This window comes from Ranitomeya variabilis, chromosome 1 (assembly GCF_051348905.1).
Source record: "Ranitomeya variabilis isolate aRanVar5 chromosome 1, aRanVar5.hap1, whole genome shotgun sequence".
In the NCBI taxonomy this organism is placed as follows: domain Eukaryota; kingdom Metazoa; phylum Chordata; class Amphibia; order Anura; family Dendrobatidae; genus Ranitomeya; species Ranitomeya variabilis.
Window position 1 is genome coordinate 494,487,546 of NC_135232.1, and position 27,023 is coordinate 494,514,568.

The 27,023-nt window shown below is 41.7% G+C and overlaps 1 protein-coding gene and 1 long non-coding RNA gene across 2 annotated transcripts in view; both read right to left on the reverse strand.

Annotated features, from left to right (window-relative positions):
• Positions 1 to 251: 251 nt before the first annotated feature.
• Positions 252 to 6,216, reverse strand: LOC143765386 (uncharacterized). The gene is made up of 2 exons (XR_013213380.1): positions 4,036 to 6,216; positions 252 to 3,330 (listed from the first exon to the last, which is right to left on the reverse strand). It is a non-coding gene; the product is annotated as an uncharacterized LOC143765386 (long non-coding RNA).
• Positions 6,217 to 6,519: 303 nt separating this feature from the next.
• Positions 6,520 to 27,023, reverse strand: part of DGKQ (diacylglycerol kinase theta) — a 169,944-nt gene continuing 149,440 nt past the window's right edge. The window contains exons 18-23 of the mRNA XM_077251980.1: positions 25,458 to 25,639; positions 23,451 to 23,551; positions 23,216 to 23,362; positions 10,521 to 10,632; positions 8,791 to 8,943; positions 6,520 to 8,101 (exon numbers count right to left, since the gene is read on the reverse strand). Coding sequence (XP_077108095.1) covers positions 7,997 to 8,101; positions 8,791 to 8,943; positions 10,521 to 10,632; positions 23,216 to 23,362; positions 23,451 to 23,551; positions 25,458 to 25,639 — 800 coding nt within the window. The 3' untranslated portion in view covers positions 6,520 to 7,996. The remainder of the gene's footprint in view (positions 8,102 to 8,790; positions 8,944 to 10,520; positions 10,633 to 23,215; positions 23,363 to 23,450; positions 23,552 to 25,457; positions 25,640 to 27,023) is intronic.

The following is a 27,023-nucleotide window of genomic DNA, read 5'->3' on the forward strand; positions in this document are numbered from 1 at the left end:
AGTTTTTTGCTGCATACAGGAAAACTGATGGTGAAAACTGACACTGGTCAAACACTAATGAAAATCAAATACAAAACACTGTTTGAAATTGATATTTTTTTACATCTGTAAAATGTCTGAAAGGACACAGAATATTTTTTGTATTTTTTGAAACAAATCAGTCTTTCATAATATTTTGCCATTTAGAAAATGATTGCATATTAAACAGATCTGGAAGAATTATATGCACAAGAAATGCACAACAAACAAGACAGAAGGTAAAACTTTTATATTTTAGCAGCAAAAATACCTAACTGTTTCAAATTTATTAATTACATTATTGAAATAAGTCAAAGTACTATAGACTGATATAGTGTTACCAAAACTTGATTTAAACACAGACAACAAATTGCATTTATCACGGAATATTTAATATAGATCTCTGATATACACTCAATATAGGACTGAAATCAGTGCAAATTAAAACGAGAAAACATGAACATAGATATACGGTAAGCAGTTTGCAAAAAAAATAGTCTTTATGTTTGAGTCCTACTAGAGCGGAACGCTTTTAAATACAAAACTTTACACTTAAACAAAATTTAAAAATTTGAATAGTTCACCAACAAAGAGGATAGCAAGGTAGACACAGGTAACACCAAGAGAAGTCGATCTTCAAGCTTAAACCACAAGTAAACGTGTAAGTACACAAAAAAAGGCAACCTGGCAAAATAATGGGGTTATTAAAATCACATTCAGGTTGCTATGGGGCCCAAATAACTTTGCAGAAGTCCCCGGTAATGAGATTGTTAGTTTCAGTTGGTAGATGATACGGACTAGTGATGAGTGAATGTGCTCCGATAAGGTGTTATCCGAGCATGCTTGGCGGCTAACCGAGTGACTTCAGCGTGCTCCAATACTACGTTTGAGTCCCCGTGCCTCTTTGTTAGGCAATCCCCGCATTTGTTGTGACTGTGGAAAATATGCGAAACATGCAGGATCGGGGACTTGAACATATTTTGAGCAACCGAAGTCACTCGGTTAGCACCCAAGCGTGCTCTGATAACCCCTTATCCCAGCACGTCCGCTCATCACTAATACTGTACTGACATTATAAATACACCTCTCACTAGTCATCGGGCATTGCTGCAGTGCTGATTAGCCATGCTCTCCTCGCTGTTGGCACAACCGCTCTGCCTTGATTAGAACCAATTATTACTGCCAACAGGAAGCCCTTTGTAAAGATCTCTGCGAGCCATATAGCATCCTGCCCATGATTTAACAACCACGTTTGCTTACCAGATCCCTGTAAGCGCACACACGCAAAAAAAGATAAAGGCAGCATAATACACAACAATGGCACAGTGGCTGGGTTATAGAATGTGAAGTATGACAGCTTACACAGCAGTCAGTGTTGGTTAGAAAATAAGACAATATTGCTTTAAGTGTATTAATGAGCAACCACCAATGCAATACCCTAAACAGATAAATTTAAGGTGCTCGGAGAACACTGCGCCTCATACACAAGCTAAAGCGGATTACGTTTGCCATGGGAAATAAACTAAAAACCCTAATATATAAACTACTAAACGCCTTACAGTGGTTTGTGTCTGGTACAATGTATTGCAGTTGGCAGGCAAAATAAAGTGCAACATGACCTAAAGGGCCACTGAGGTTTATGTTAGGTTCTTAATAAAGGAGCCACTACTGCACTCCAGATGTGTCACATACAAGACTTAATGGGAACAGACCTATTTCAGGGCTTTCGGTCAGTCATCCGAATAAAATAAAGTGTCAGACTCTCCCCAAGCTGAAGTAGCTGAATTCTGGGAACATACTGCATCTAACTGTATGGTAAATGGAGGAAAAGAGCACAATTAGTGTCCAATACAGGGAACCTTTAATTTCTTGATTGAGACTTCACCTGGCTTTAAAGCGGTTGTCCACTACGTGGACAATGTCATGGGAATCCTGGCACGAACATTGGTGAGAAGGGGAGTATCTTAGTTTTACTTTACAAGGGGGACTACTTCATTAAAAAAAGGACTGCTAAGCTAGTGGACAACCTCCTTATGGATATTTTCGTAAGACAGTATATTCAAATGGGGTTTCCTAGTCACACAGCAGTTGTCGCATGAATTACAGTGCCACTTGCAGCTCAGAAATGACTACTCCTCTGGGTAACCCACCTGACGTTATGTCCTATGTTGGTAAATTATGTGCCCACAGCCAGGTATAGACGTGAAACTGTGTTTATTCTGCCTGTAAATCAAGGACTGCAAGAAGTAGGATAAAGAAAGATGTTTCTTGATCAATATTACCTTAGATCAGAAGCATTACTATTGTGTGCGATGGGGTTATCATTGCACCCCAGTACTGGAGCCTATGAGGGCCCAAAAAGTCCCTTTGACCCATATTAGGATACATTTAAAAACTTGTGCCTAAACAATTAAAGGGAATCAGTCAGTAGGATCAACCCTTCTAAGTCATCTATACGGGCATGTAGATCATAGAAAATTGAAAAAAATGATACCTTGTACCACTGATCTCCCTGAGATTCTACCTCCAGTGCTTATTTTTAATAAAAGGCTGTTACCAGTGTGAGACATGAAACTAACAGTACAGTAGACCAGAACTTATTCTCCTTACAAACACATTTGCTGCAGCTGTCACAGCTCTGAACAATATTGCAGCCCTGTCTGCCTGTGAGATGGAAGCTGAGAGTGACCTGCAGATGTGTCAGGTATAATCACACCCAGCTCTGCAGTGAGATCAGGAGAGCAGAGAGCGGCCATTACACCTCACACTGGTAACTTCCCCTTTCATTAATAATAAGCTGGAGGCAGATTCTCATGCAGATCCGTGTCCAACCCATAGTCTGGAATAGCTCCTTTACATAAAAGAAAAATATCGATTTATCTGCAGATATCAGGATGCTGAATAAAATGAAACCTTGAGATCAGTGATCTTATGACCTAAATACCAATTCGGGTTAGGAGTGTTGATCCCATTGACAGATTCCTATAAAATACTTACAAAACAACAAACTCAGACAGCACTCACTCACCCCCGATCCCGTGCTGGCGCTCCGTTTTGGAAGCAGTAGTGATGTCGCGACTACAGCATACATCACCACTGCAGCCAATCATTGAGCTAAGCGGCTCTGCTGATATACACAAGGCAAGCTGCTGAAATCAGTAATTGGCTGCAGTCGTGTTGAGCACTGTACTAGTGACATGATTGATGAAGAATGTAATCAAAGATCGAAGCAACAGAGGAGAGCTAGACCAAAGGATGGGCGAGTGCTATCTGAGATTGTTGGCACCCACAAGCTTAATGTTTGCTCTCTGTCTAAAGGTACCGTCACACTAAACGATATCGCTAGCGATCCGTGACGTTGCAGCGTCCTCGCTAGCGATATCGTTTAGTTTGACACGCAGCAGCGATCAGGATCCTGCTGTGATGTCGCTGGTCGCTGAATAAAGTCCAGAACTTTATTTGGTCGTCCGATCGCCGTGTATCGTTGTGTTTGACACCAAAAGCAACGATACCAGCGATGTTTTACACTGGTAACCAGGGTAAACATCGGGTTACTAAGCGCAGGGCCGCGCTTAGTAACCCGATGTTTACCCTGGTTACCAGCGTAAAAGTAAAAAAAACAAACAGTACATGCTCACCTGCGCGTCTCCCAGCGTCTGCTTCCTGCTGACTGAGATCCGGCCCTAAAGTGAAAGTGAAAGCACAGCGGTGACGTCACCGCTGTGCTGTTAGGGCCGGAGCTCAGTCAGTGTCAGGAAGCAGACGCTGGGAGACGCTCAGGTGAGCATGTACTGTTTGTTTTTTTTACTTTTACGCTGGTAACCAGGGTAAACATTGGGTTACTAAGCGCGGCCCTGCGCTTAGCAACCCGATGTTTACCCTGGTTACCCGGGGACCTCGGCATCGTTGGTCGCTGGAGAGCGGTCTGTGTGACAGCTCTCCAGCGATCAAACAGCGACGCTGCAGCGATCGGCATCGTTGTCGCTATCGCTGCAGCGTCGCTTAATGTGACGGTACCTTTAGATTATAGCATTTTCTGAAACAAGATCTTAATCTGGTGCAAATGAGTAATTGTTTTTTGTTTGAAAGAATTAATCTATAGGGTGGAGTTTGTAGCTTTCTCAATGAAGGCATGGACAGTCTTATAGTTGCTTAGCAGGAAAAATGAGGTCTGGGTTAGACCTACATAATGAATATTAATGTCAGAAGGCTCACAAGTTAAGACTGTAACCATCACATATGCATATATTTTTCACTTATTACAAAGTAATTTATCCAGAAATAAGTCACTGCGACAGATGCTCTAAGAAATGTTTACACAAAAGTGGAGATTCCTATGAACTGTCTAGACCTCAGCTTTTTGTAGGTAAGGGGTGGGGGTTGTTATCTACTGGTATGAGAAAACTAGTCAAGTTAGTCCAAATAGCTAGGAAAAAAGAATTAAGTATGTCTTCTATGTTCCTTGTAAGTCGCTCTGGATGCCTGCATGACATGTAATGATAACACAGATTAAAAACACAGTTACCGGTCTTCAAAGTAATATCAGCAACTACAGCAGATCTGAATTTTCGGTATGTGAAGGCACAATGGAATGATGAGGCTAGTGAAAATTACTACACAAATCTAAGATTGGAATTTGTCATGCTGTTTAGTAGATTTTTATTACAAATGGTAATTCAGCAGCTTAGAATATTCACTAAAGCTATGCTACATGTTTCACAATATATTAAACCGATTTTAATCCTAAAAATAAACTCAATCACAAATTATACAGGGAAAAAAAGGAATTACTCAAAAATAAAAAATATATAACTAAAAAATGACGCAACTAGTCAGTCACGTAAGTGGTCCTCTTCATGACGTGCTATATTCATTACACACAATATATTGCACTACAGCTTACGCGGTTTTGCCATAAAAATATTGTTTTAACCATATCGGATATCACAATAATCACTTTAAATATTTAACAAACAAATTACATTGTGTAAGAATGTTACTATGTATTAAAGGAGATATCTACCTTTCAGGTCCTTTTTGTAAACTTCTAGCCAAGAATTTAGGGCTAAAAATATTTTTTGCAATTGGGTTTCATTAAAAAGTGTGCCCTGTTTCTACAGCTTTTGTGTATGGCACATAGCTGGCTGCAGAATGAGTTAACTGAGAACAGTCTGGGAAGTTTGGATCTATCCTTTCAGTCTTTCTGAATGCCTCTCAGATAAGAAAGAAAAGGCCCATAACAAGAAACTGTGCAATTGTTTTAAAAAACAAAAACAATTTTGATAATGACTTTTAGCTGCAAATACGGTACATGCATTTAAGAAAAAATGTGGATATTTTTTCCCTTAAAAGAGTTCTTTTTCTTGGAAGAGACAAATGATTAAGGGTGTTGGCCAAGGAACATCATTTATCCACTTTTTAATAAGATAGGTGATAAATGTATAATCCCTTGGTATCCAAATGCTGGACCCCTACTATTTAGGAGAATGGGGGTCTCCATTCTAATGGTCACAGTGCACATGCAAAACAATGACTCCATTCATTGGATTACACCTGACAATAATAATTGTAAGAAGTTTAGCACCTCAAACCTCACACCAACTAGAAGTTTGGAATAATTTCAAATTACTCCAAAAGGAAAGTGTCAGTAAAATGTACACCAAATAGAGAAACCTCAAAATAGCTATTCCACAGTGTAAATGGATTATATATTCTTTCTTTACAAAAGCTAAATATTTTCTAAGAATTAGCACTGAGCTAATGATTTTATTCTGTTTTACAATAAATAATTATATTTTCTTTATTTACATTACAATTTAACTGGATCATTTGTAACTTTCTGCTTACACTAGGCTTAAAGAATGGGAACTACACACATGGATGTGTGAAACACAGATGACCAGCATTAGGCATTATTAATTTCAGCCTTGGTGTTTCTAATAAAGTCATTAGTGCCTCGGACCTTAAAGTGCAATTGCCCTTTTAGAAAGAATTGAACATGTCAGAAGTTTTGATCAGTGACGCTCCTCGCTCTGCTTCTCTTGAGAGACTAAAGAATAACTCAAAAATGTTTGGGTTTTTTTGTCAAATAAAATACCCTTTGCTAGAATCAACACTTCCATTAATTTGGGACAAATTTATGAAAATGTTGCAAATTAAATGTATCTAGAGGTTTTTCTTGAATAGTTATGCCACCTCAGTACGATTGCACAAAAATTAGGTTACATTTAAAAAAAGTCACATTCATAAATGTGTCTAAATGCTGGCCAAGCTTCAAGCCACTCCAACAATGGCTCTAAAGTCTGGCACAAGTGGTTAATAAATGTGTCCCACAGCACTAGGCATTATTTTGGATTGAAATGCACCTAAAAAAAAAAAGTTGCAAAAAACTTTCTATTGACCAAAACACCCAAGAACCAAAACTTGTGACCTGTCTAAGACATCAACCATTTTCAGAAAAGTACAGTTACATATTAAGCGGACATTTAAAGGCCATTACCCTAGTTTAGAAATACTTTTAATTTCCCATATAGTGTCCATTTTTAAAGGGTACATGAAGAGTAATTTGAAGATTATGTGCCAATACATAAATAATGGAAAAAGTTTGGTTTTCCCAAAACATCAATGCCTGTAGTGGCACAGTGTACGTTCTAGTCCTGCGTACTTTGAGATGTGGTTGAAATGCACACTTCTGAACTTTGGCTCGATTCCCCCCTAGGTAGTGAAGGTATTATGTAGAATCTTGTTGCTGCAGCATTTTCTGTACAAAAAATTCTAGCATCACGACTAAACAAAATGAATACATCCCTCCATGCATTTTTACAATATAAACATATATAAAATAAATCTTTGATTCTGCAAATGTAGTAAACCGATAACCAATATAAAATCATAGTCAAAATACCACACACTAAGAAGTAAAAAGACTATAGAACTCCCACTTATTGAAGGATTAGTAGGACACCTCTAGGACACGTGGACTTCTGTAGTACACATACATTAAATTGTTACCAGCACAATTACATAACACAGTCAGACAAACGGTACTTTGGTAAAACCTGATCACTAGGTTTAAATTAGAATAAATATAAAAATAATCTATTGAGCAGAGCTTACTAAAAGGTCCACAGTTGCCGAATAATTAATCACACATATTTCATCAGTGGCAATACTTCAGGCATATATTGCAAGGAATAAATACTCCCTAGAATCACACTCCAAAATTGGGAACTTTATTCTTAGCCACTTCCATTTCAAATCGGTCTAATTCTCAGATATCACATAATCCTTGGCAAAATCTGCTGTCAAGTTTTCCTCGCACAGCCGAAATTCAAATAGGGAGATACAGATATAGCTTTTTTTTGGGGTGGGGATTGGGGTTGACTCAAATATTAAAAAAATACTCATAATATTAAGATTACCACTGAGTAAAAATATATGTTCTAAAAAACAGTGCTTTAAATACAGTACAGAACATGTATGGGATTTGTTTACCTGCAAGCCGTTTAATAAGGCGGGTCACTAAATGCTCAGTTCAGGCGCCCTTCCTACTTAGCTATTGGTTCAAGTGTTTGGACACTGTAATCACCGACGGGAGAGACTAGGACAATTTATCCTTGATACATCCAAGCATAACCACAACAGTAAATAATCACCCAATGCCCAGTGTCTAAGCCACAAATATTCACATATGCACCCTGACAGCCATGTTGTAGCATGCAGACACTACTTGTTAACCCTGGAGTAATATCCACAGTACTACGGTATGTATACAAGCCTACAGCCCTGATTATTTTATTACTAAAATGGTCACTGGAAGCGGCAGGGACTGCATTACACGGTTGCATCACAAGAAAGGTATACTATGGAAGTAGAATTCAGGGTCCCTCAGAAGGCATTTTATGGGACCTTGGTCCTCTAGTGCCTCAGGTCTGCACGGCAGTGTTTTACTGAGAAGTTCCAGTGTGCAGTCTTGCTCTTAGCTTCCATTGTCATTAGAGAAAGTAACAGGATCTCCTTTTGATTCTTTGGAGCTCGATGAGGTTTTCTTCTGCTTCTGCTTTGATTTCTTTAGCATATGGACCTAAAACAATCAATCTATTAGATATATGCGATCACTTATATATATTGGATATCATAAAACCGTAATAATACCAAAAACATAACTTCCAGTCAATAATCAAAAGCCGTGGTGCTCGTGTCTAGGGTTGGCATCCCATTGCAAGTAACATAAGAAAACCAGCACTCACGTGTACGTTTACAGAATTTGTAGATTTTATTCCATTCTCTTCAAAAAACAATTATTTTTTAAAGAGCATGGAATAAAATCTACAACCTTACAAGTGAGTGCTGGTCTTCTTATGTTATTGGATATCATAGAGAGGATTCCCGACACCCTCTATTATCCAAACAAGAAAGATGCTGAAAAGAACATTTCCTTGTGCACTTGGAACCTAAACGGGACTTTCTTATAAAGAACATTCATTGACACCATCATTAAAACACGTATTTTGACCATCTTTTGATATAAGTACATCAGGCCAACTCAAAAGTTTGTGTGAACAGCAGTTTTTTGTACATGCTGAACAGCAGTAACAGGCATTGCATTTTTCTTTTACAGGACTCAATGTGTTCTGTTTTCTACTCCTCTAACTTGCGCTGAATAGATGCCTTTATATATATAGTTAAACCCCGCCAATGATGAATCAGCCCCTTAGTGCATCAGAAATATACCACAACTTAGTGTTCAGTTTTGCTTTTTTCATGTCTTACCTTTGGTCCTGCAGCAGAAATAATAATCTGTCCTGGTGGCTGAATCCAGGGTTCACCATCTACTTGGACTGGAATAGGTTTTAGAAGGGTAACACGGAAGTAGGAACCCTGGGCAATTCGAATACCTGAACGAAGTCCTCCTTGAACTTGGCCCTGGCCATACAAAATGCAAAAACATAATGCCAAAATTATGTTAAAAGTCATTGTCCTCCAATAGAAATGTAATTACCTTATATACTCGAGTATAAGCCGACCCAAGTATAAGCCTACCCCCCTAATTTTGCCACAAAAAACTGGGAAAACTTATTGACTCGAGTATAAGCCTAGGGTGGAAAATGCAGCAGCTACCGGTAAATGTCAAAAATAAAAATAGATACCAATAAAAGTAAAATTAATTGAGACATCAGTAGGTTAAGTGTTTTTGAATATCCATATTGAATCAGGAGCCCCATATAATGCTCCATACAGTTCATGATGGGCCCCATAAGATGCTCCATACAAAATACGCCCCATATAATGCTCCATATTAAAATATGCCCCATATAATGCTGCACAAAGGTTAATAATGGCCCCATAAGATGCTCCATAGAAACATTTGCCCCATACAATGCTGCATAAAGGTTAATGGCCCTATAAGATGCTCCACACATTATGGCCCAATAAGATGCTCCATACATTATGGCCCTATAAGATGCTCCACACATTATGGCCCCATGAGATGCTCCATACATTATGGCCCCATAAGATGCTCCATACATTATGGCCCCATAAGATGCCCAAAACATTATTCCCTATAAGATGCTCCACACATTATGGCTCCATAAGATGCTCAAAACATTATTCCCCATAAGATGCCCCGCCCCATAAGATGCTCCACACATTATGGCCCCATGAGATGCTCCATACATTGTGGCCCCATGAGATGCTCCATACATTGTGGCCCCATACGATCCTCCATACATTGTGGCCCCATGAGATGCTCCATATATTATGGCCCCATATGATGCTCCACACATTTGCCCCATTTGCTGTTGCTGCGATTAAAATACAAAAAAAAATTCACAGACTCACCTCTCTTCGGTCAGGCCCCCGGCACTTGCGATAGTCACCTTCCACGTTCCACCGCTGCTGTCTTCCATCCTCTGCACTGACTGTTCAGGCAGAGGGCGGCGCGCACACTAATCGCGTCATTGCGCCCTCTGACCTGAACAGTCACAGCCAGAGGACGAAAGACATAGCAGCGCGAAGCAGTGGAACAAGGAAGGTGACTACCGCGCAATGCTCACCTCCCCCGATATACTCACCTGCTCCCGGAGCGGTCCCTGGCAGCGTTTCACTGTCAGATGGTCTCCGGAAGCATCTTCCTGTGTTCAGCGGTCACGTACATATTCATTACTTTAATGAGCGGTACCACGTGACCGCTGAACACAGGAAGAGCTGCCCGGAGACCATGGGACATGCAGGGACAGTGCCAGGAGCAGGTGAGTTTGTGACAGCCGCCGCTTCCCCTCACCCGCCGACCCCACGCCGACACTGACTCGAGTATAAGCCGAGAGGGTCACTTTCAGCCCAAAAAAGTGGGCTGAAAATCTCGGCTTATACTCGAGTATATACAGTACTTCACAATTCAGGACACAGAAGCAGCAAGAAGAACCATAATGCATACATTTGTGCTAGGATTAAAAAATAAAAAAAAACATATGTGACTATTACAATGTTGACAGACTTACCATGTGAACTACTCCAGTTACACCAACAACTTCAAGCAGTCCATCATCTATTCTCGGCTTACCATAACGATTATCGTTTTCGGAGCCCCACAGATCAGCTCCTGAACCCCAACTGGCAAAAAAACCCAAAAAACATTCAAATCTGGATTCATCTCTTTAGAAATCAGAAGTTTTAAAGGTTTCATATTTATTTCTGGCTAAACGATAGGTATTAAATTATTACTGATATGATAGCTGCAGTAGAGCAGATTTTGATGTGACCCTCATGCAAACTGAAGAGTCATAAGAATATTACAGTGCTAAAAAATGTTGTAGCACAGAATATAGAATATACAACTTATCCAGATAAGTGAAGATGACCAAAAAAATAAATAAACAGAAAAAAACTAAGTTATGGCTCTCTGAGGTCAGGGGAATTGAAGAAAAACTTGGCATCATCAAAGGATAAATTTGGCTGCACCAGTATTTGGTTAAAGAGGACCTGTCCGCAATCCGAGCAAATAATTCTATGCCCATAACCTAAAAATTTAGAGGCATCTTCTCATAAACCTTTGCCGGGCGCAGTGTTCCACATTTCCAGGTTGTGTAAACATGCAGCCCTTTGATGAGGAGAAAGGTAACAAACTGTAGTAAATTCAACTGAACATTTACAAGATGAATAGCATATAGTTGAAAAAAAAAACAAAAGTTATAAAATAGTTATTTTACAGGTAATCTATGTATTTACTAGAACAGACATGTCAGGAGAGCCAATGATTCCTCATAAAGATTCCATATTTAGTTTCCAAGTCTATTAAACTGGGCAATCTCATTTGCAGAAGCGATTTTCGGGTTTTCTATTGTTTGGGGTTTTTAGTTTAGCCCCTTAGTGACAGATCCAATTTTGACCTTAATGAGCAGGCCAAATTTTTCAAATCTGACCACTGTCATTTTATGTGGTTATAACTCTGGAATGCTTTGATTTATCCCAGTTATTCCAATACTGTTATATTGTGACACATTGTACCTCATAATACTTTTAACACTTAGTCAAAATGACTTGCATTTAATTGTGAAAATATCGGAAATATTGTGAGAATTTCAAAAATTTAGCAATATTAAAACTTGTAAGTCTTATGCCCTTAAATCAGAAAGTTATGTCAAACAAAATAGTTAATAAATAACATTTCCCACATGTCTACTTTACATCTGCATCATTTTGAAAACATTTTTTTTTATTAGGACGTTATAAGGGTTAAAAATTGATCAGCAATTTCTAATTTTTCTAACAAAATTTACAAAACCATCTTTTTTAGGGACAACATCACATTTGAAGTGACTCTGGGGGGTTTATATGACAGAAAATACCACAAAACTGCACCCCCCAAAGTACTTAAAACCACATTCAAGAAGGTTATAAACCCTTCCGGTGCTTCACAGGAACTAAACCAATGTGGAAGGAAAAAATTAACCTTTAACTTTTTCACAAAAATATTACTTAAGCTCCAAATTTGTTATTTTCCCAAGAGTAAGGGCAGGGTTCACATTGCGTCAATGGCAATGTGCTGACGGCATCCGTTACACAGCGGCACTAACACAATGTATCGGATGCTTCAGCGCACCCATTGACTGCCATTATGTACAGTAGCTTATCGCAAACACATGTCATAATCGGCATGCGTTAGCGATGTGCTGTCATTCTGTGACGAACCCTGGGACGCGGGTTGCAGCGTTTCCGGGTCTGTCACTGCTAGCGTAGGTAGAGCATCTGCACTATCACGATCGTATAACGCGATCTTTAAAAGGCAGTAGCGTTGGTGCAGTCTGTTTAACGCATGCATTGAATGGACTGCACCAACACAATATGAACCTGGCTTACAGGAAAAAAAATTGTACCCTAAAATTAGTTGTGCAATTTCTCCTGAGTACGCGGATACCCCATATGTGGGGAATTATTACTATTTGGGTGCACAACAGGGCTCCGAAGGGAAGGTGACTTTTTGAACACAAAAATGGCTGGAATCGAGAGAGGATGCCATGTCGCGTTTGGAGAGCCTCTCATGTGCCTAAACAGTAGAAACCACCATAAGTGACCCCATTTTGGAAACTAGACCCCTTAACTCCTTCACGACATGCCCCGTACTAGTACGGCGCATGTTGTGTCTCCCCCTTTGATATGGGCTCCGGCGCTGAGCCCACATCAAAGACGCGACATGTCAGCTGCCGGAAAGAAGCAGGGCGTGTCCGAGGGTGAGTATATACCTGATAGGAATATACTCACCCTCGGCTTCGTTCCGGCAGCCTTCCTTCCTAAGAATCAGCCCTTCCAGGACCTTCGGTGACGTCACGGTGACGTCGCGGCTTGTGATTGGTCGCGCGAGCGGTCACATGGGCGGCCGCGCGACCAATCACAAGCCGCGACGTCACCGCAAGGTCCTGGAAGGCTGATTCTAAGGAAGGAAGGTTCCCGGTTAGTACCAGGGCCCGTCAGAGGGTAAGTATAGCGATATTTCTTATTTTAATTCTTTATTTTACACTTAAATCTGAATTCCGATACCAATTCCCGATATCTTAAACATATCGGGAGTCGGTATCGGAATTCCGATTCCAGATTCAGAAGATCGCCGACTTCATGGCCGACCCCACACAGGGGTCGGGTTTCATGAAACCCGACTTTGCCAAAAGTCGGCGACTTCTGAAAATTGCCGACCCGTTTCGCTCAACCCTAGTCAGGATAGTAACTATAGAGGTCTCAAGTTACTGATGCCAGTTTGCTGTGAGCGCCACCCTGTGGACGGCGCTCATAGGAAGCCTTCAATTCAGCTACATAGCAGCGATCTGTTGATCGCTGCTATGTAGCAGGGCCGATCAAGCTATGCCAGCTTCTAGGCTCCCATGGAGGCTATTGAAGCATGGCAATTTTTTTTTTTTTAATCAAATAGATTTTTATTGATTTATAAAATGCAATAAACATTTAACAATAACACGTATTTTTCAATTCCCCCTCCAGCTTTAACCCCCTTTTACCCATCCCTCCCCCCTTTCCCACTTAGACAGCTCACGTCCTTCTTTTAACATGTCTTGTAGCATTATATACTTTAGTATAATATAATGTCCTTCACTATGAATTTAGATACCATTATTTAATAGGCGAAACCTCCTCAGGCCTATTTTGCCTTAATCTCCTCCTAACCCAATTCCAACCAAGGCGTCCACAATTTGACATACAGAACCATTTTCCCTCTTTTCTGATATACTCCCTTTTCTAAGGCTATGACCTTCCCGCATACGTGATGTATTCTCCCCTCAAGAGAGGTTCCTCTTTCATCCAGTTTCTTGCTATGACCTTCCGAGCCATGTATAACAGTCTAGCGATTGCTATTTTCAATGTGTTATCTACAATTATCTCATCCACATATCCCAGCACGCACACCGCTGGTTCCCTTGGAATTACACATCTATACGCCCCTTCTATCCGGCTGAGAACCACTAACCAGAAGACAGTCAACCTCGGACACGACCAGAGCATGTGGAACATTCCGGCATTATCATTTCTACACCTAGGGCATTCCGAATTGGGTCTCATCCCAGCTCTATATAGAACATCCGGAGAGCTATATACTCTGTGTATAACGTAAAGCTGAGGAAGTCTATACGGCTAAGCATGGCAAAAGTAAAAAAAAAATGTTTTAACCCCTTTCTGACATGTGACGTACTATCCCGTCGAGGTGGGGTGGGCCCGTATGACCACCGACGGGATAGTACGTCATACGCGATCGGCCGCGCTCACGGGGGGAGCGCGGCCGAGTGTCAGCTGCATATCGCAGCTGACATCCGGCACTATGTGCCAGGAGCGGTCACGGACCTCCCCCGGCACATTAACCCCCGGCACACAGTGATCAAACATGATCGCGGTGTACCGGCGGTATAGAGAAGCATCGCGCAGGGAGGGGGCTCCCTGCGGGCTTCCCTGAGACCCCCGCAGCAACGCGATGTGATCGCGTTGCTCCGAGGGTCTCCTACCTCCCTCCTCGCCGCAGGTCCCGGATCCAAGATGGCCGCGGCATCCGGGTCCTGCAGGGAGGGAGGTGGCTTACCGAGTGCCTGCTCAGAGCAGGCGCTGGTGAGCCTGCAGCCCTGCACAGCAGATCGCCGATCTGACAGAGTGCTGTGCACACTGTCAGATCACCGATCTGTAATGTCCCCCCCCTGGGACAAAGTAAAAAAGTTTTAAAAAAAAATTTCCACATGTGTAAAAAAATAAATAAAAAATAAATTCCTAAATAAAGAAAAAAAAAAAAAATATTATTCCCATAAATACATTTCTTTATCTAAATAAAAAAAACAAAACAATAAAAGTACACATATTTAGTATCGCCACGTCCGTAACGACCCAACCTATAAAACTGTCCAACTAGTTAACCCCTTCAGTAAACACCGTGAGGAAAAAAAAAAACGAGGCAAAAAACAACGCTTTATTACCATACCGCCGAACAAAAAGTGGAATAACACGCGATCAAAAAGACAGATATAAATAACCATGGTACCGCTGAAAACGTCATCTTGTCCCGCAAAAAACGAGCCGCCATACAGCATCATCAGCAAAAAAATAAAAAAGTTATAGTCCTGAGAATAAAGCGATACCAAAAAAATTATTTTTTCTATAAAATAGCTTTTATCGTATAAAAGCGCCAAAACATAAAAAAAATGATATAAATGAGATATCGCTGTAATCGTACTGACCCGAAGAATAAAACTGCTTTATCAATTTTACCAAACGCGGAATGGTATAAACGCCCCCCCCCAAAAGAAATTCATGAATAGCTGGTTTTTGATCATTCTGCCTCACAAAAATCGGAATAAAAAGCGATCAAAAAATGTCATGTGCCCGAAAATGTTACCAATAAAAACGTCAACTCGTCCCGCAAAAAACAAGACCTCACAAGACTCTGTGGACTCAAATATGGAAAAATTATAGCTTTCAAAATGTGGTAACGCAAAAAATATTTTTTTGCAATAAAAAGCGTCTTTCAGTGTGTGACGGCTGCCAATCATAAAAATCCGCTAAATAACCCGCTATAAAAGTAAATCAAACCCCCCTTCATCACCCCCTTAGTTAGGGAAAAATAAAAAAATAAAAAAATGTATTTATTTCCATTTTCCCATTAGGGTTAGGGTTAGGGCTAGGGTTACGGCTAGGGTTAGGGTTATTGCTAGGGCTAGGGTTAGGGCTAGGGTTATTGCTAGGGTTAGGGTTATTGCTAGGGTTAGGGCTCTTGCTAGGGTTATTGCTAGGGTTATGGTTATTGCTAGGGTTAGGGTTATTGCTAGGGCTAGGGTTAAGGCTACAGTTAGGGTTGGGGCTAAAGTTAGGGTTTGGATTACATTTACGGTTGGGAATAGGGTTGGGATTAGGGTTAGGGGTGTGTCAGGGTTAGGGGTGTGGTTAGGGTTACCGTTGGGATTAGGGTAAGGGGTGTGTTTGGATTAGGGTTTCAGTTATAATTGGGGGGTTTCCACTGTTTAGGCACATCAGGGGCTCTCCAAACGGGACATGGCATCCGATCTCAATTCCAGACAATTCTGCGTTGAAAAAGTAAAACAGTGCTCCTTCCCTTCAGAGCTCTCCCGTGTACCCAAACAGGGGTTTACCCCAACATATGGGGTATCGGCGTACTCAGGACAAATTGGACAACATCTTTTGTATTTTGTATTTTCTCCTGTTACCCTTGGGAAAATACAAAACTGGGGGCTAAAAAATAAGTTTTGTGGGAAAAAAAAGATTTTTTATTTTCACGGCTCTGCGTTGTAAACTGTAGTGAAACACTTGGGGGTTCAAAGTTTTCACAACACATCTAGATAAGTTCCTTGGGGTGTCTAATTTCCAATATGGGGTCACTTGTGGGGGGTTTCTACTGTTTGGGTACATCAGGGGCTCTGCAAATGCAACGTGACGCCTGCAGACCAATCCATTTAAGTCTGCATTCCAAATGGCGCTCCTTCCCTTCCGAGCTCTGTCACGCGCCCAAACAGTGCTTCCCCCCCACATATGGGGTATCAGCGTACTCAGGACAAATTGGACAACAACTTTTGGGGTCCAATTTATTATGTTACATAATTATTATGTACATTATGCCACATATGGGGTAGGGCTACGTTCACATTTGCGTTGTGCGCCGCAGCGTCGGCGCCGCAGCGCACAACGCAAACAAAAACGCGGCAAAACGCACGCTAAAACGCTGCGTTTTGCGCCGCATGCGTCCTTTTTGGCCGAAAGTTGGACGCAAAAAAAATGCAACTTGAAGCGTTTCTTGCGTCCAACGCTTGCGGCCATGCGGCGCAAAACGCAGCACAACGCATGTCCATGCGCCCCCATGCTAAATATAGGGGCGTATGACGCATGCGGCGACGCTGCGGCGCCCGACCGCAAATGTGAACGTAGCCTATCAGCGTACTCAGGACAAATTGGACAACAACTTTTGGGGTCCAATTTATTATGTTACCATTGTAAAAATACAAAGCTGGGGGCTAAAAAATCATTTCTGTGACAAAAAGAGGAATTTTTATTTTCACGGCTCTGCGTTATAAACTGTAGTGAAACACTTGGGGGTTCAAAGCTCTCAAAACACATCTAGATAAGTTCCTTAGGGGGTCTACTTTCCAAAATGGTGTCACTTGTGGGGGGTTTCAATGTTTAGGCACATCAGGGGCTCTCCAAACGCAGCATGGCGTCCCATCTCAAATCCAGTCAATTTTGCATTGAAAAGTCAAATGGCGCTCCTTCCCTTCCGAGCTCTGCCCTGCGCCCAAACAATGGTTTACCCCCACATATGGGGTATCGTCGTACTCAGGACAAATTGCACAACAACTTTTGTGGTCTAATTTCTTTTCTTACCCTTGGGAAAATAAAAAAATGGGGGCGAAAAGATCATTTCTGTGAAAAAATATGATTTTTTATTTTTACGGCTCTGCATTATAAACTTCTGTGAAGCACTTGTTGGGTCAAAGTGCTCACCACACATCTAGATAAGTTCCTTAGGGGGTCTACTTTCCAAAATGGTGTCAGTTGTGGGGGGTTTCAATGTTTAGGCACATCAGGGGCTCTCCAAACGCAACATGGCGTCCCATGTCAATTCCAGTCAATTTTGCATTGAAAAGTCAAATGGCGCTCCTTTCCTTCCGAGCTCTGCCATGCGCCCAAACAGTGGTTTACCCCCACATATAGGGTATCAGCGTACTCAGGACAAATTGTACAACAACTTTTGGGGTCCATTTTCTCCTGTTACCCTTGGTAAAATAAAACAAATTGGAGCTGAAATAAATTTTGTGTAAATAAAAATGAACATTTAACTTTTTTTCGAACATTCCAAAAATTCCTGTGAAACACCTGAAGGGTTAATACATTTCTTGAATGTGGTTTTGAGCACCTTGAGGGGTGCAGTTTTTAGAATGGTGTCACACTTGGGTATTTTCTGTCATATAGACCCCTCAAAATGACTTCAAATGAGATGTGGTCCCTGAAAAAAAATGGTGTTGTAAAAATGAGAAATTGCTGGTCAATTTTTAACCCTTATAACTCAATAACAAAAAAAAAAATGTGGTTCCAAAATTGTGCTGATGTAAAGTAGACATGTGGGAAATGTTACTTATTAAGTATTTTGCGTGACATATGTCTGTGATTTAAGGGCATAAAAATTTTAATTTGGAAAATTGCGAAATTTTCCAAATTTTCGCCAAATATCCGTTTTAACAAATAAACGCAAGTTATATCGAAGAAATTTTACCACTATCATGAAGTACAATATGTCACGAGAAAACAATGTCAGAATCGCCAAGATCCGTTGAAGCGTTCCAGAGTTATAACCTCATAAAGGGACAGTGGTCAGAATTGTAAAAATTGGCCTGGTCATTAACGTGCAAACCACCCTTGGGGGTGAAGGGGTTAAAAAAATATGAAAAAAATAAAAAAAAATATAAAAGTTTAAATTACCCCCTTTCGCCCCATCCAAAATAAGACAACAACAAAAAATCAAACCAACACATATTTGGTATCGCCGCATTCAGAATCGCCCGACCTATCAATAAAAAAAAGCATTAACCTGATCGCTAAACATTAATAACGCCAGAATTAGGTTTTTTTCGTCGCCGCGACATTGCATTAAAATGCAATAACGGGTGATCAAAAGAACATATCTGCACCAAAATGGTATCATTAAAAACGTCAGCTCGGCGCGCAAAAAATAAGCCCTCACCCGACCCGATATCCTGAAAAATGGAGACGCTACGGGTATCGGAAAATGGCGCAATTTTTTTTTTTTTAGCAAAGTTTTGAATTTTTTTTTTACCCACTTAGATAAAAAATAACCTACCGTATATACTCGAGTATAAGCCGACATTTTCTGCCCAAATTTTTGGGCTGAAAGTGCCCCTCTCGGCTTATACTCGAGTCACGGTCTGTGGCAGGGTCGGCGGGTGAGGGGGAGAGAGCGCTGAGGCATACTTACCTAGTCCCGGCGATCCTGACGCTCCCCCTGCCCGTCACACTGTCTTCGGGTGCCGCAGCTCTTCCCCTGTACAGCGGTGACGTGGGACCGCTCATTAGAGAAATGAATATTCATTTCTCTAATCAGCGGTGCCGGTGACCGCTGATAGAGGAAGAGGCTGCGGCACCCGGAGACCAGCTGTCCGGGGGAAGGAGCGGGACGCCGGGAGCAGGTACCGTAAGTATCGCATATTTACCTGTCCACAATCCACACGCCAGGCGCCGCTCTGTCTTCCCGGCGTCTCTCTGCTCTGACTGTTCAGGTCAGAGGGCGCGATGACACACATAGTGTACACGCCGCCCTCTGCCTGATCAGTCAGTGCGGAGAGACGCCGGGACCGGACGCTGGGGAGCTGCAAGCAAGAGAGGTGAGTATGTGTTTTGTTTTTTTTATTGCAGCAGCAGCACCTGCGTTATATATGGCACAGATTTATGTGGAGCATCTATGGGGCCAAACTGAACGGTGCAGAGCATTCCATATGGGGCAGCTTTATAAGGAGCATCTATGGGGCCAAACTGAACGGTGCAGAGCATATATGACACAGCTTTATAATGAGCATCTATGGGGCCAAACTGAACGGTGCAGAGCATATATGGCACAGCTTTATATGGAGCATCTATAGGGCCATAATGAACGGTGCAGAGCATATAGGGCACAGCTATATAAGGAGCATCTATGGGGCCATACTGAACGGTGCAGAGCATATAGGGAACAGCTTTATAATGAGCATCTATGGGGCCAAACTGAACGGTGCAGAGCATATATGGCACAGCTTTATATGGAGCATCTATAGGGCCATAATGAACGGTGCAGAGCATTGTATATGGGGCACAGCTTTAAAAGGAGCATCTATGGGGCCATATTGAACGGTGCAGAGCATTATATATGGCACAGCTTTATATGGAGCATCTATGGGGACAAACTGAACGGTGCAGAGCATATAGGGAACAGATTTATAATGAGCATCTATGGGGCCAAACTGAACGGTGCAGAGCATATAGGGCACAGCTTTATAATGAGCATCTATGGGGCCAAACTGAACGGTGCAGAGCATATATGGCACAGCTTTATATGGAGCATCTATAGGGCCATAATGAACGGTGCAGAGCATTGTATATGGGGCACAGCTTTATATGGAGCATCTATGGGGCCATAATGAACGGTGCAGAGCATTATATGTGGCATAGCTATATATGGATAATATATGGGGCAATAATCAATGGTATGGAGCATTATATATGGCACAGCTTTATATGGAGCATCTATGGGGCAATAATGAATGGTATGGAGCATCTATTTTTATTTTTGAAATTCACCGGTAGCTGCTGCATTTTCCACCCTAGGCTTATACTCGAGTCAATAAGTTTTCCCAGTTTTTTGTGGCAAAATTAGGGGGGGGTCGGCTTATACTCGGGTCGGCTTATACTCGAGTATATACGGTAGACATGTTTGGTGTCTATGAACTAGTACTGACCTGGAGAATTATAATGGCAGGTCAGATTTATCATTTAGTGAACATAGCAAAAAACAAAAACAAAAAACAAGTGTGGGATTGCACTTTTTTTACAATTTCACCACACTTGGAATTTTTTTCCCGTTTTATAGTACAATACCTGGTAAAACCAATGGTGTTGTTCAAAAGTACAACTCGTCCCGCAAAAAAAAAAGCCCTCACATGGCCATATTGATGGAAAAATAAAAAAGTTATGGCTCTGGGAAGGAGTGGAGCGAAAAACAAAAAAGGTGTTTGGTTGGCACCTTGAACCCTCAGATGCTCCACAGAAGTTTATAAAGTAGAGCTGTGAGAATTAAAAAAAATAAAAAAAATAAATCACATTTTACCCACAAAAATGTACTTTTAGCCCCAATTTTTTTTTATTTTCACAAGGGTAACAGGACAAAATGGACCACAAAATTTTATGTGAAATTTCTCCTGAGTACGTCGATACCCTATAAGTAGAGGAAAACTACTGTTTGGATGCACGACAGGGCTCGGAAAGGAAGGAGTGACATTTTGGAACGCAGACTTTGATGGAGTGGTCTGTGGGAGTCATGTCGCATTTGGAGAGTCCCTCATATGCCTACGCAGTGAAAACCCCACACAAGAAGCCCTATCTTGGATACTACACCCATCAAGGATTTTATTCAGGGTTACAGTGAGCATTGTGAACCCACAGGTACGACAATTTGATAACATTGGGTAGTCATATTGAAAAAGTTCATTTTTCTCACAAAAATGTTGTTTTCGTCCCAAGTTTGTAATATTTACTATGGACAATAGGAGAAAATGGACCCCATAATTTGTTGTGCAATTTTTCCCGAACGTGACTATACGCCATATGTGGTCAAAAAACTGCGTGGGATAGATTGTGAATGCCATGTTGCAATTAAATAGCCTGACATGTGAAAATAGCAAAAAACAAAAACAAACAAAAAAAAAACAAGTTACCCCATTCTAGAAACTAGACCCCTCAAGGAATTCATCTAGGGGTGTAGAGAGTATTGTGAACCCATAGGTGCCTCACAGAATTTTTTAACATTGAGATGTAGAAATATGAAATTTTAATGGTAAAATGTAATTTTTGTATTTGCTGCAAATTTGCCAGGTACACAAGGGTTGATAGGTGAAACTAGGCCACACAATTTATTGCACAATTTTTTGTGAACACGGTGCTGTCCCATACGGTGTCAGAATTTACTGTTAGGCCACATGTCAGGGCTGAGATGGGAGGAGCGCTATTTGGCTTTTGGAGCCCAGGTTTTGCTAGAATAGTTTACGGGCAACAGTTCCAGAGCCCCCAAAAGGTGCCAGAACAGCCGAAAAAACCCAAAAGTGAACCCAATGTAGAAACTGCACCACTCATTTAATTCATCTATGGTTGCAGTGACTATTTTGTAACATCCATGCAAGGCTTTTTTTCTGGAGAAATGCAAATCTGCAAGTCTAGATCCCTTTTATTGTATCAATATACAGTGTAGAGCCCCCTATATTTTTTAGCGCTCCCATACATTGTTCTCAGCTTGTCCTTCTGGCGATATGCACCAGTAAATTAAGTGCTCTCTCCATTACAATAATGCCAACATGTGGTAGGTTACTGTGGTTTAGGCAAGACCATGTCAGACCATGTGGGGTCATCACAACAGAACCAGACCCTAATCACAGGACAATAAAACAATCCTTATCTAAGAATTGGCCCAATATTTATGGACGTAACTGTTTATCACCCATGGTAATTCTGCTTCATGTCACCTGGCTTATCCATGGTTTTTTTTCCCCCTCTCCCTTTTTTTTTTTTTTTCTATACTATGTTGTGCATAAATATGTGATTCTTCAGAATTTGTTTTAGTCTTTGCCTGATGAAGAGACGTATGTAGTCTCGAAAGCTTGCAATTTGTTACCATCTTTTCAGTTAGCCATTAAAAGGTATCAACCACTGAGGACTCTCAATTCTAAATATTTGTCAGTCTCAAAACGTTTGGCCACGAAAGTAAATGAAAAAAACAAATCTTTTAATACGTTCTCATTCACCCCCTTTCAAAAAAAATGAATGAAACCACAACTCTGGCCTTATTCAGAAAAATATCAAAGCTAGCGCTTGTGAAAAATGTAAGCCTGTCTTTATACAGAAACATGCCCAAACTAGTACAAGTCTTGTAACTTTAGATGTTTGTGCTCCAGCATTCACATACTAGAACATGACCTGTTAAGTGTAAGGTGCTATTTCCCGACAATTTGTATCCAGTGGGCATCATGTGACATAACTGCCTGAATAGACAGGCTATAGGGTTATTAAAGGGATTGCCCGGATCAGTGGGGGTCTGCCAGCAAAGAACCATGATCAGCTATTAGTAGGTCCCACAGCAGCTACAAGTATACGATGTACAGAGCTGGCACAACATTGCTCTGTAAATGGAGTAGTGGGCATCTTCAGGTACTTCAGGTCAGATTACTTTCAGTTCATTCAGACCTAAATTGCAGTGAGCAGCCACTACATGGTCAACGTACAAAGTTCCAGTTCCGTATACTCTTGGCTTCCATAGAACCTGTTAACAGGTGATTAGTTGAGTTGTCCTAGCCAACCCCCCTAATAAATGTCAACATTTAAATGTAGATGTTTTACTTTACACTTAATCTAGAAATAAGCGTCAGTTTTGGTTTATCACATTATCTACCTGGGAATATTTAAGAAGATAAGTCCTTCAATATTTGGAAGCTCCACTTCTTGCTGGTCAACCTGAAGCTTTAGATCTTTATGTAAATTTCGATTGTGACTTAGCTTCTGCAAACCAGCTTTCACATACACGCCTTTGTTGTGGAACCTTGAAGAGAAATACCATATGTACAGTATAAGTGAGAGGCAGAACACTCCTAATATCAAGCTGTGAATGAAACACAGAAAAATAATACCTGCTATTGAATTTTCCAGGCTCAATTTCACGGGCATGATGAAAATCTAAGCTTAATTCAGCATCAATCCCAATCCCACAATAGTTGTTCATTTGCACAATCTAGAACATAAAAACAATAAAAATATATTTTTTAAAAATTCATAATTTTTACTGCAAAGTGGTATCCAAAATGGTAACCCCACAAGTAAAAAAAACTGTCTTATTGACTGAGCAGAAGAATTAGGACTTACCGTATATACTCGAGTATAAGCCGAGATTTTCAGCCCAAATTTTTGGGCTGAAAGTGCCCCCTCGGCTTATACTCGAGTCATGATCGGTGGTGGGGTCGGCGGGTGAGCACTGTCATATACTTACCTAGTCCCGGCGATCCTGGCGCTCCCCCTGCCTGTTACACGGTCTCCGGGTGCAGCAGCCTCTTCCCCTGAGCGGTCACGTGGGACCGCTCATTAGAGAAATGAATAGGCTGCTCCACCCCCCATAGGGGCGGAGCCGCATAATTCATTTCTCTAATCAGCGGTGCCGGTGACCGCTGACAGAGGAAGAGGCTGCGGCACCGAAGACAGGCAGGGGGAAGGAGCGGGACGCCGGGAGCAGGTAAGTATCGCATATTCACCTATCCTGGTTCCACACGCCGGGCGTTGCGCCATCTTCCCGGCGTCTCTCTCTCCGCTCTGACTGTTCAGGCAGAGGGCGCGATGACGCATATAGTGTGCGCGCCGCCCTCTGCCTGATCAGTCAGTGCGGAGAGACGCCGGGAAGATGGCGCCGAGGAGCTGCAAGACAGGTGAGTATGTGTTTTATTTTTTTTTATTGCAGCAGCAGCTATGGGGCAATAATGGACGGTGCAGAGCACTGTATGGTACAGCTATGGGGCAGAGCACTATATGGCACAGCTATGGGGCAGAGCACTATATGGCACAGCTATGGGGCAGAGCACTATATGGCACAGCTATGGGGCAGAGCACTATATGGCACAGCTATGGGGCAGAGCACTATATGGCACAGCTATGGGGCAGAGCACTATATGGCACAGCAATGGGGCAGAGCACTATATGGCACAGCTATGGGGCAATGGTGCAGAGCATTATATATATGGCACAGCTATGGGGCAACGGTGCAGAGCACTATATGGCACAGCTATGGGGCAATGGTGCAGAGCATTATATATGTGGCACAGCTATGGGGCAACGGTGCAGAGCATTGTATATATGGCACAGCTTTATGTGGAGCATCTATGGGGCCATAATGAACGGTGCAGAGCATTATATGTGGCACAGCTTTATGTGGAGCATCTATGGGGCCATAATGAACGGTATGGAGCATCTATTTTTAATTTTGAAATTCACCGGTACCTGCTGCATTTTTCCCCCTAGGCTTATACTCGAGTCAATAAGTTTTCCCAGTTTTTTGTGGCAAAATTAGGGGGGTCGGCTTATACTCGGGTCGGCTTATACTCGAGTATATACGGTAATTTCTTATGGCACATTACCACTGTCCAATTATAATGAACACTATTCCTAGGAACGCTTAATTTCCAATAACTGTGCAGTGTATCAATCGTTGTGTGACAATGTATGTACACAGAATGGATCTATTACCAGTCGTTCTGTGCAAATGGAAAATACGGTCACCCTGCTTAAACACTGTACTACTGAACAACTGCTGAACGGCAAACATGTATCTGACCAGCAGTCATTTAACAGCCACCATGGGCTAGTGTAAACTCGCCCACAATTAATAATATACAATGATAAACAATTCTAATATATTAAATATAAGCCAAATGAAGTGACTATCTGATTAACTGCAATTATTCTCAGTATTGCCTCCCTAAAATCAATTAAGCATGAGAACAAAATCAATTGTCTAATAAAAAGGAAGCTAGCAATAAAGCTGCGAATTCTATTAACAATGTAAGGAGATGCCAGCTAAGACTAGTTCTGTCATGAGAGGATACCATTATAGCCAGCATCAAGCATATATAGAGAAAATACAACCATCATACCTTTGGTGGTTCAGGTTCAGATATACCATTTTCCATTGAATCAACCACCTCCTGAGCATCTAGAAGTATGGTCCAACGATCCATTAGGACATTTTCAGCTTCATCTACAGACATCAGGATTGAAAATGGATCCTCACCAGTATAGCCAGCCCCCCATCGAAGAACTCTCCCTAGATCATTTCCTAGGAAAAAAAATGCACCTTTATCAATTTCTAGACTAATACATCAAAGTTTAAAGTCACTTATTAAAAAAAGGAGCTCTGTAGATAGCATTTTACCTGTAACACTTTATTCACATTTCCATTGTGGCCAACATTTATAATACACTGCTCAAAAAAATAAAGGGAACACAGAATATAACTCCAAGTAAATCAAACTTCTGTGAAATCAAACTGTCCACTTAGGAACCAACACTGTTTGAAAATCAATTTCACATGCTGTTGTGCAAATGGAATAGACAACAGATGGAAATTATTGGCAATTATCAAGACACACTCAATAAAGGAGTGGTTCTGCAGGTGGGGACCATAGACCACATCTCAGTACCAATGCTTTCTGAATGATGTTTTGGTCACGTTTGAATGTTAGTTGTGCTTTCACACTCGTGGTAGCATGAGACGGACTCTATAACCTGCATAAGTGACTCAGGTAGTGCAGCTCATCCAGGATGGCACATCAATGCGAGCTGTGGCAAGGTTTGCTGTGTCTGTCAGCTTAGTGTCCAGAGGCTGGAGGCGAAACCAGGAGACAGGCCATTACACCAGGAGATGTGGAGAAGGTCGTAGTAGGGCAACAACCCAGCAGCAGGACTGCTACCTCAGCCCTTGTGCAAAAATGACCTCCAGCTGGCCACAAATGTGCATGTGTCTGCACAAACGGTTAGAAACCGACTCCATGAGGATGGTCTGAGTGCCCGACGTCCACAGATGGGGGTTGTGCTCACAGCCTAACACCGTGCAGGATGCTTGGCATTTGCCACAGAACACCAGGATTGGCAAATTCGCCACTGGCGCCCTGTGCTCTTCACAGATGAAAGCAGGTTCACACTGAGCACATGTGACAGACGTGACAAAGTCTGGAGACGCCGTGGAGAGCGATATGCTGCCTGCAACATCCTTCAGCATGACCGATTTGGCAGTGGGTCATTAATGGTGTGGGGTACCGAGATGAGATCCTCAGACCCCTTGTGAGACCATATGCTGGTGCGGTTGGCCCTGGGTTCCTCCTAATGCAGGACAATGCCAGATGTCTTGTGGCTGGAGTGTCTCAGCAGTTCCTGCAAGATGAAGGTATATGGACCGTCCATTCCCCAGATCTGAATCCGATTGAACACATCTGGGACATCATGTGTTGCATCATCCACCAACGTCACGTTGCACCACAGACTGTTCAGGAGGTGGCGGAAGCTTTAGTCGAGGTCTGGGAGGAGATCCCTCAGGAGACCATCCGCCGCTTCATCAGGAGCCTGCCCAGGCATTGTAGGGAGGTCATACAAGCACGTGGAGGCCACACACAATACTAAGCATCATTTTGACTTGTTTTAAGGACATTACATTCCACTTTAAT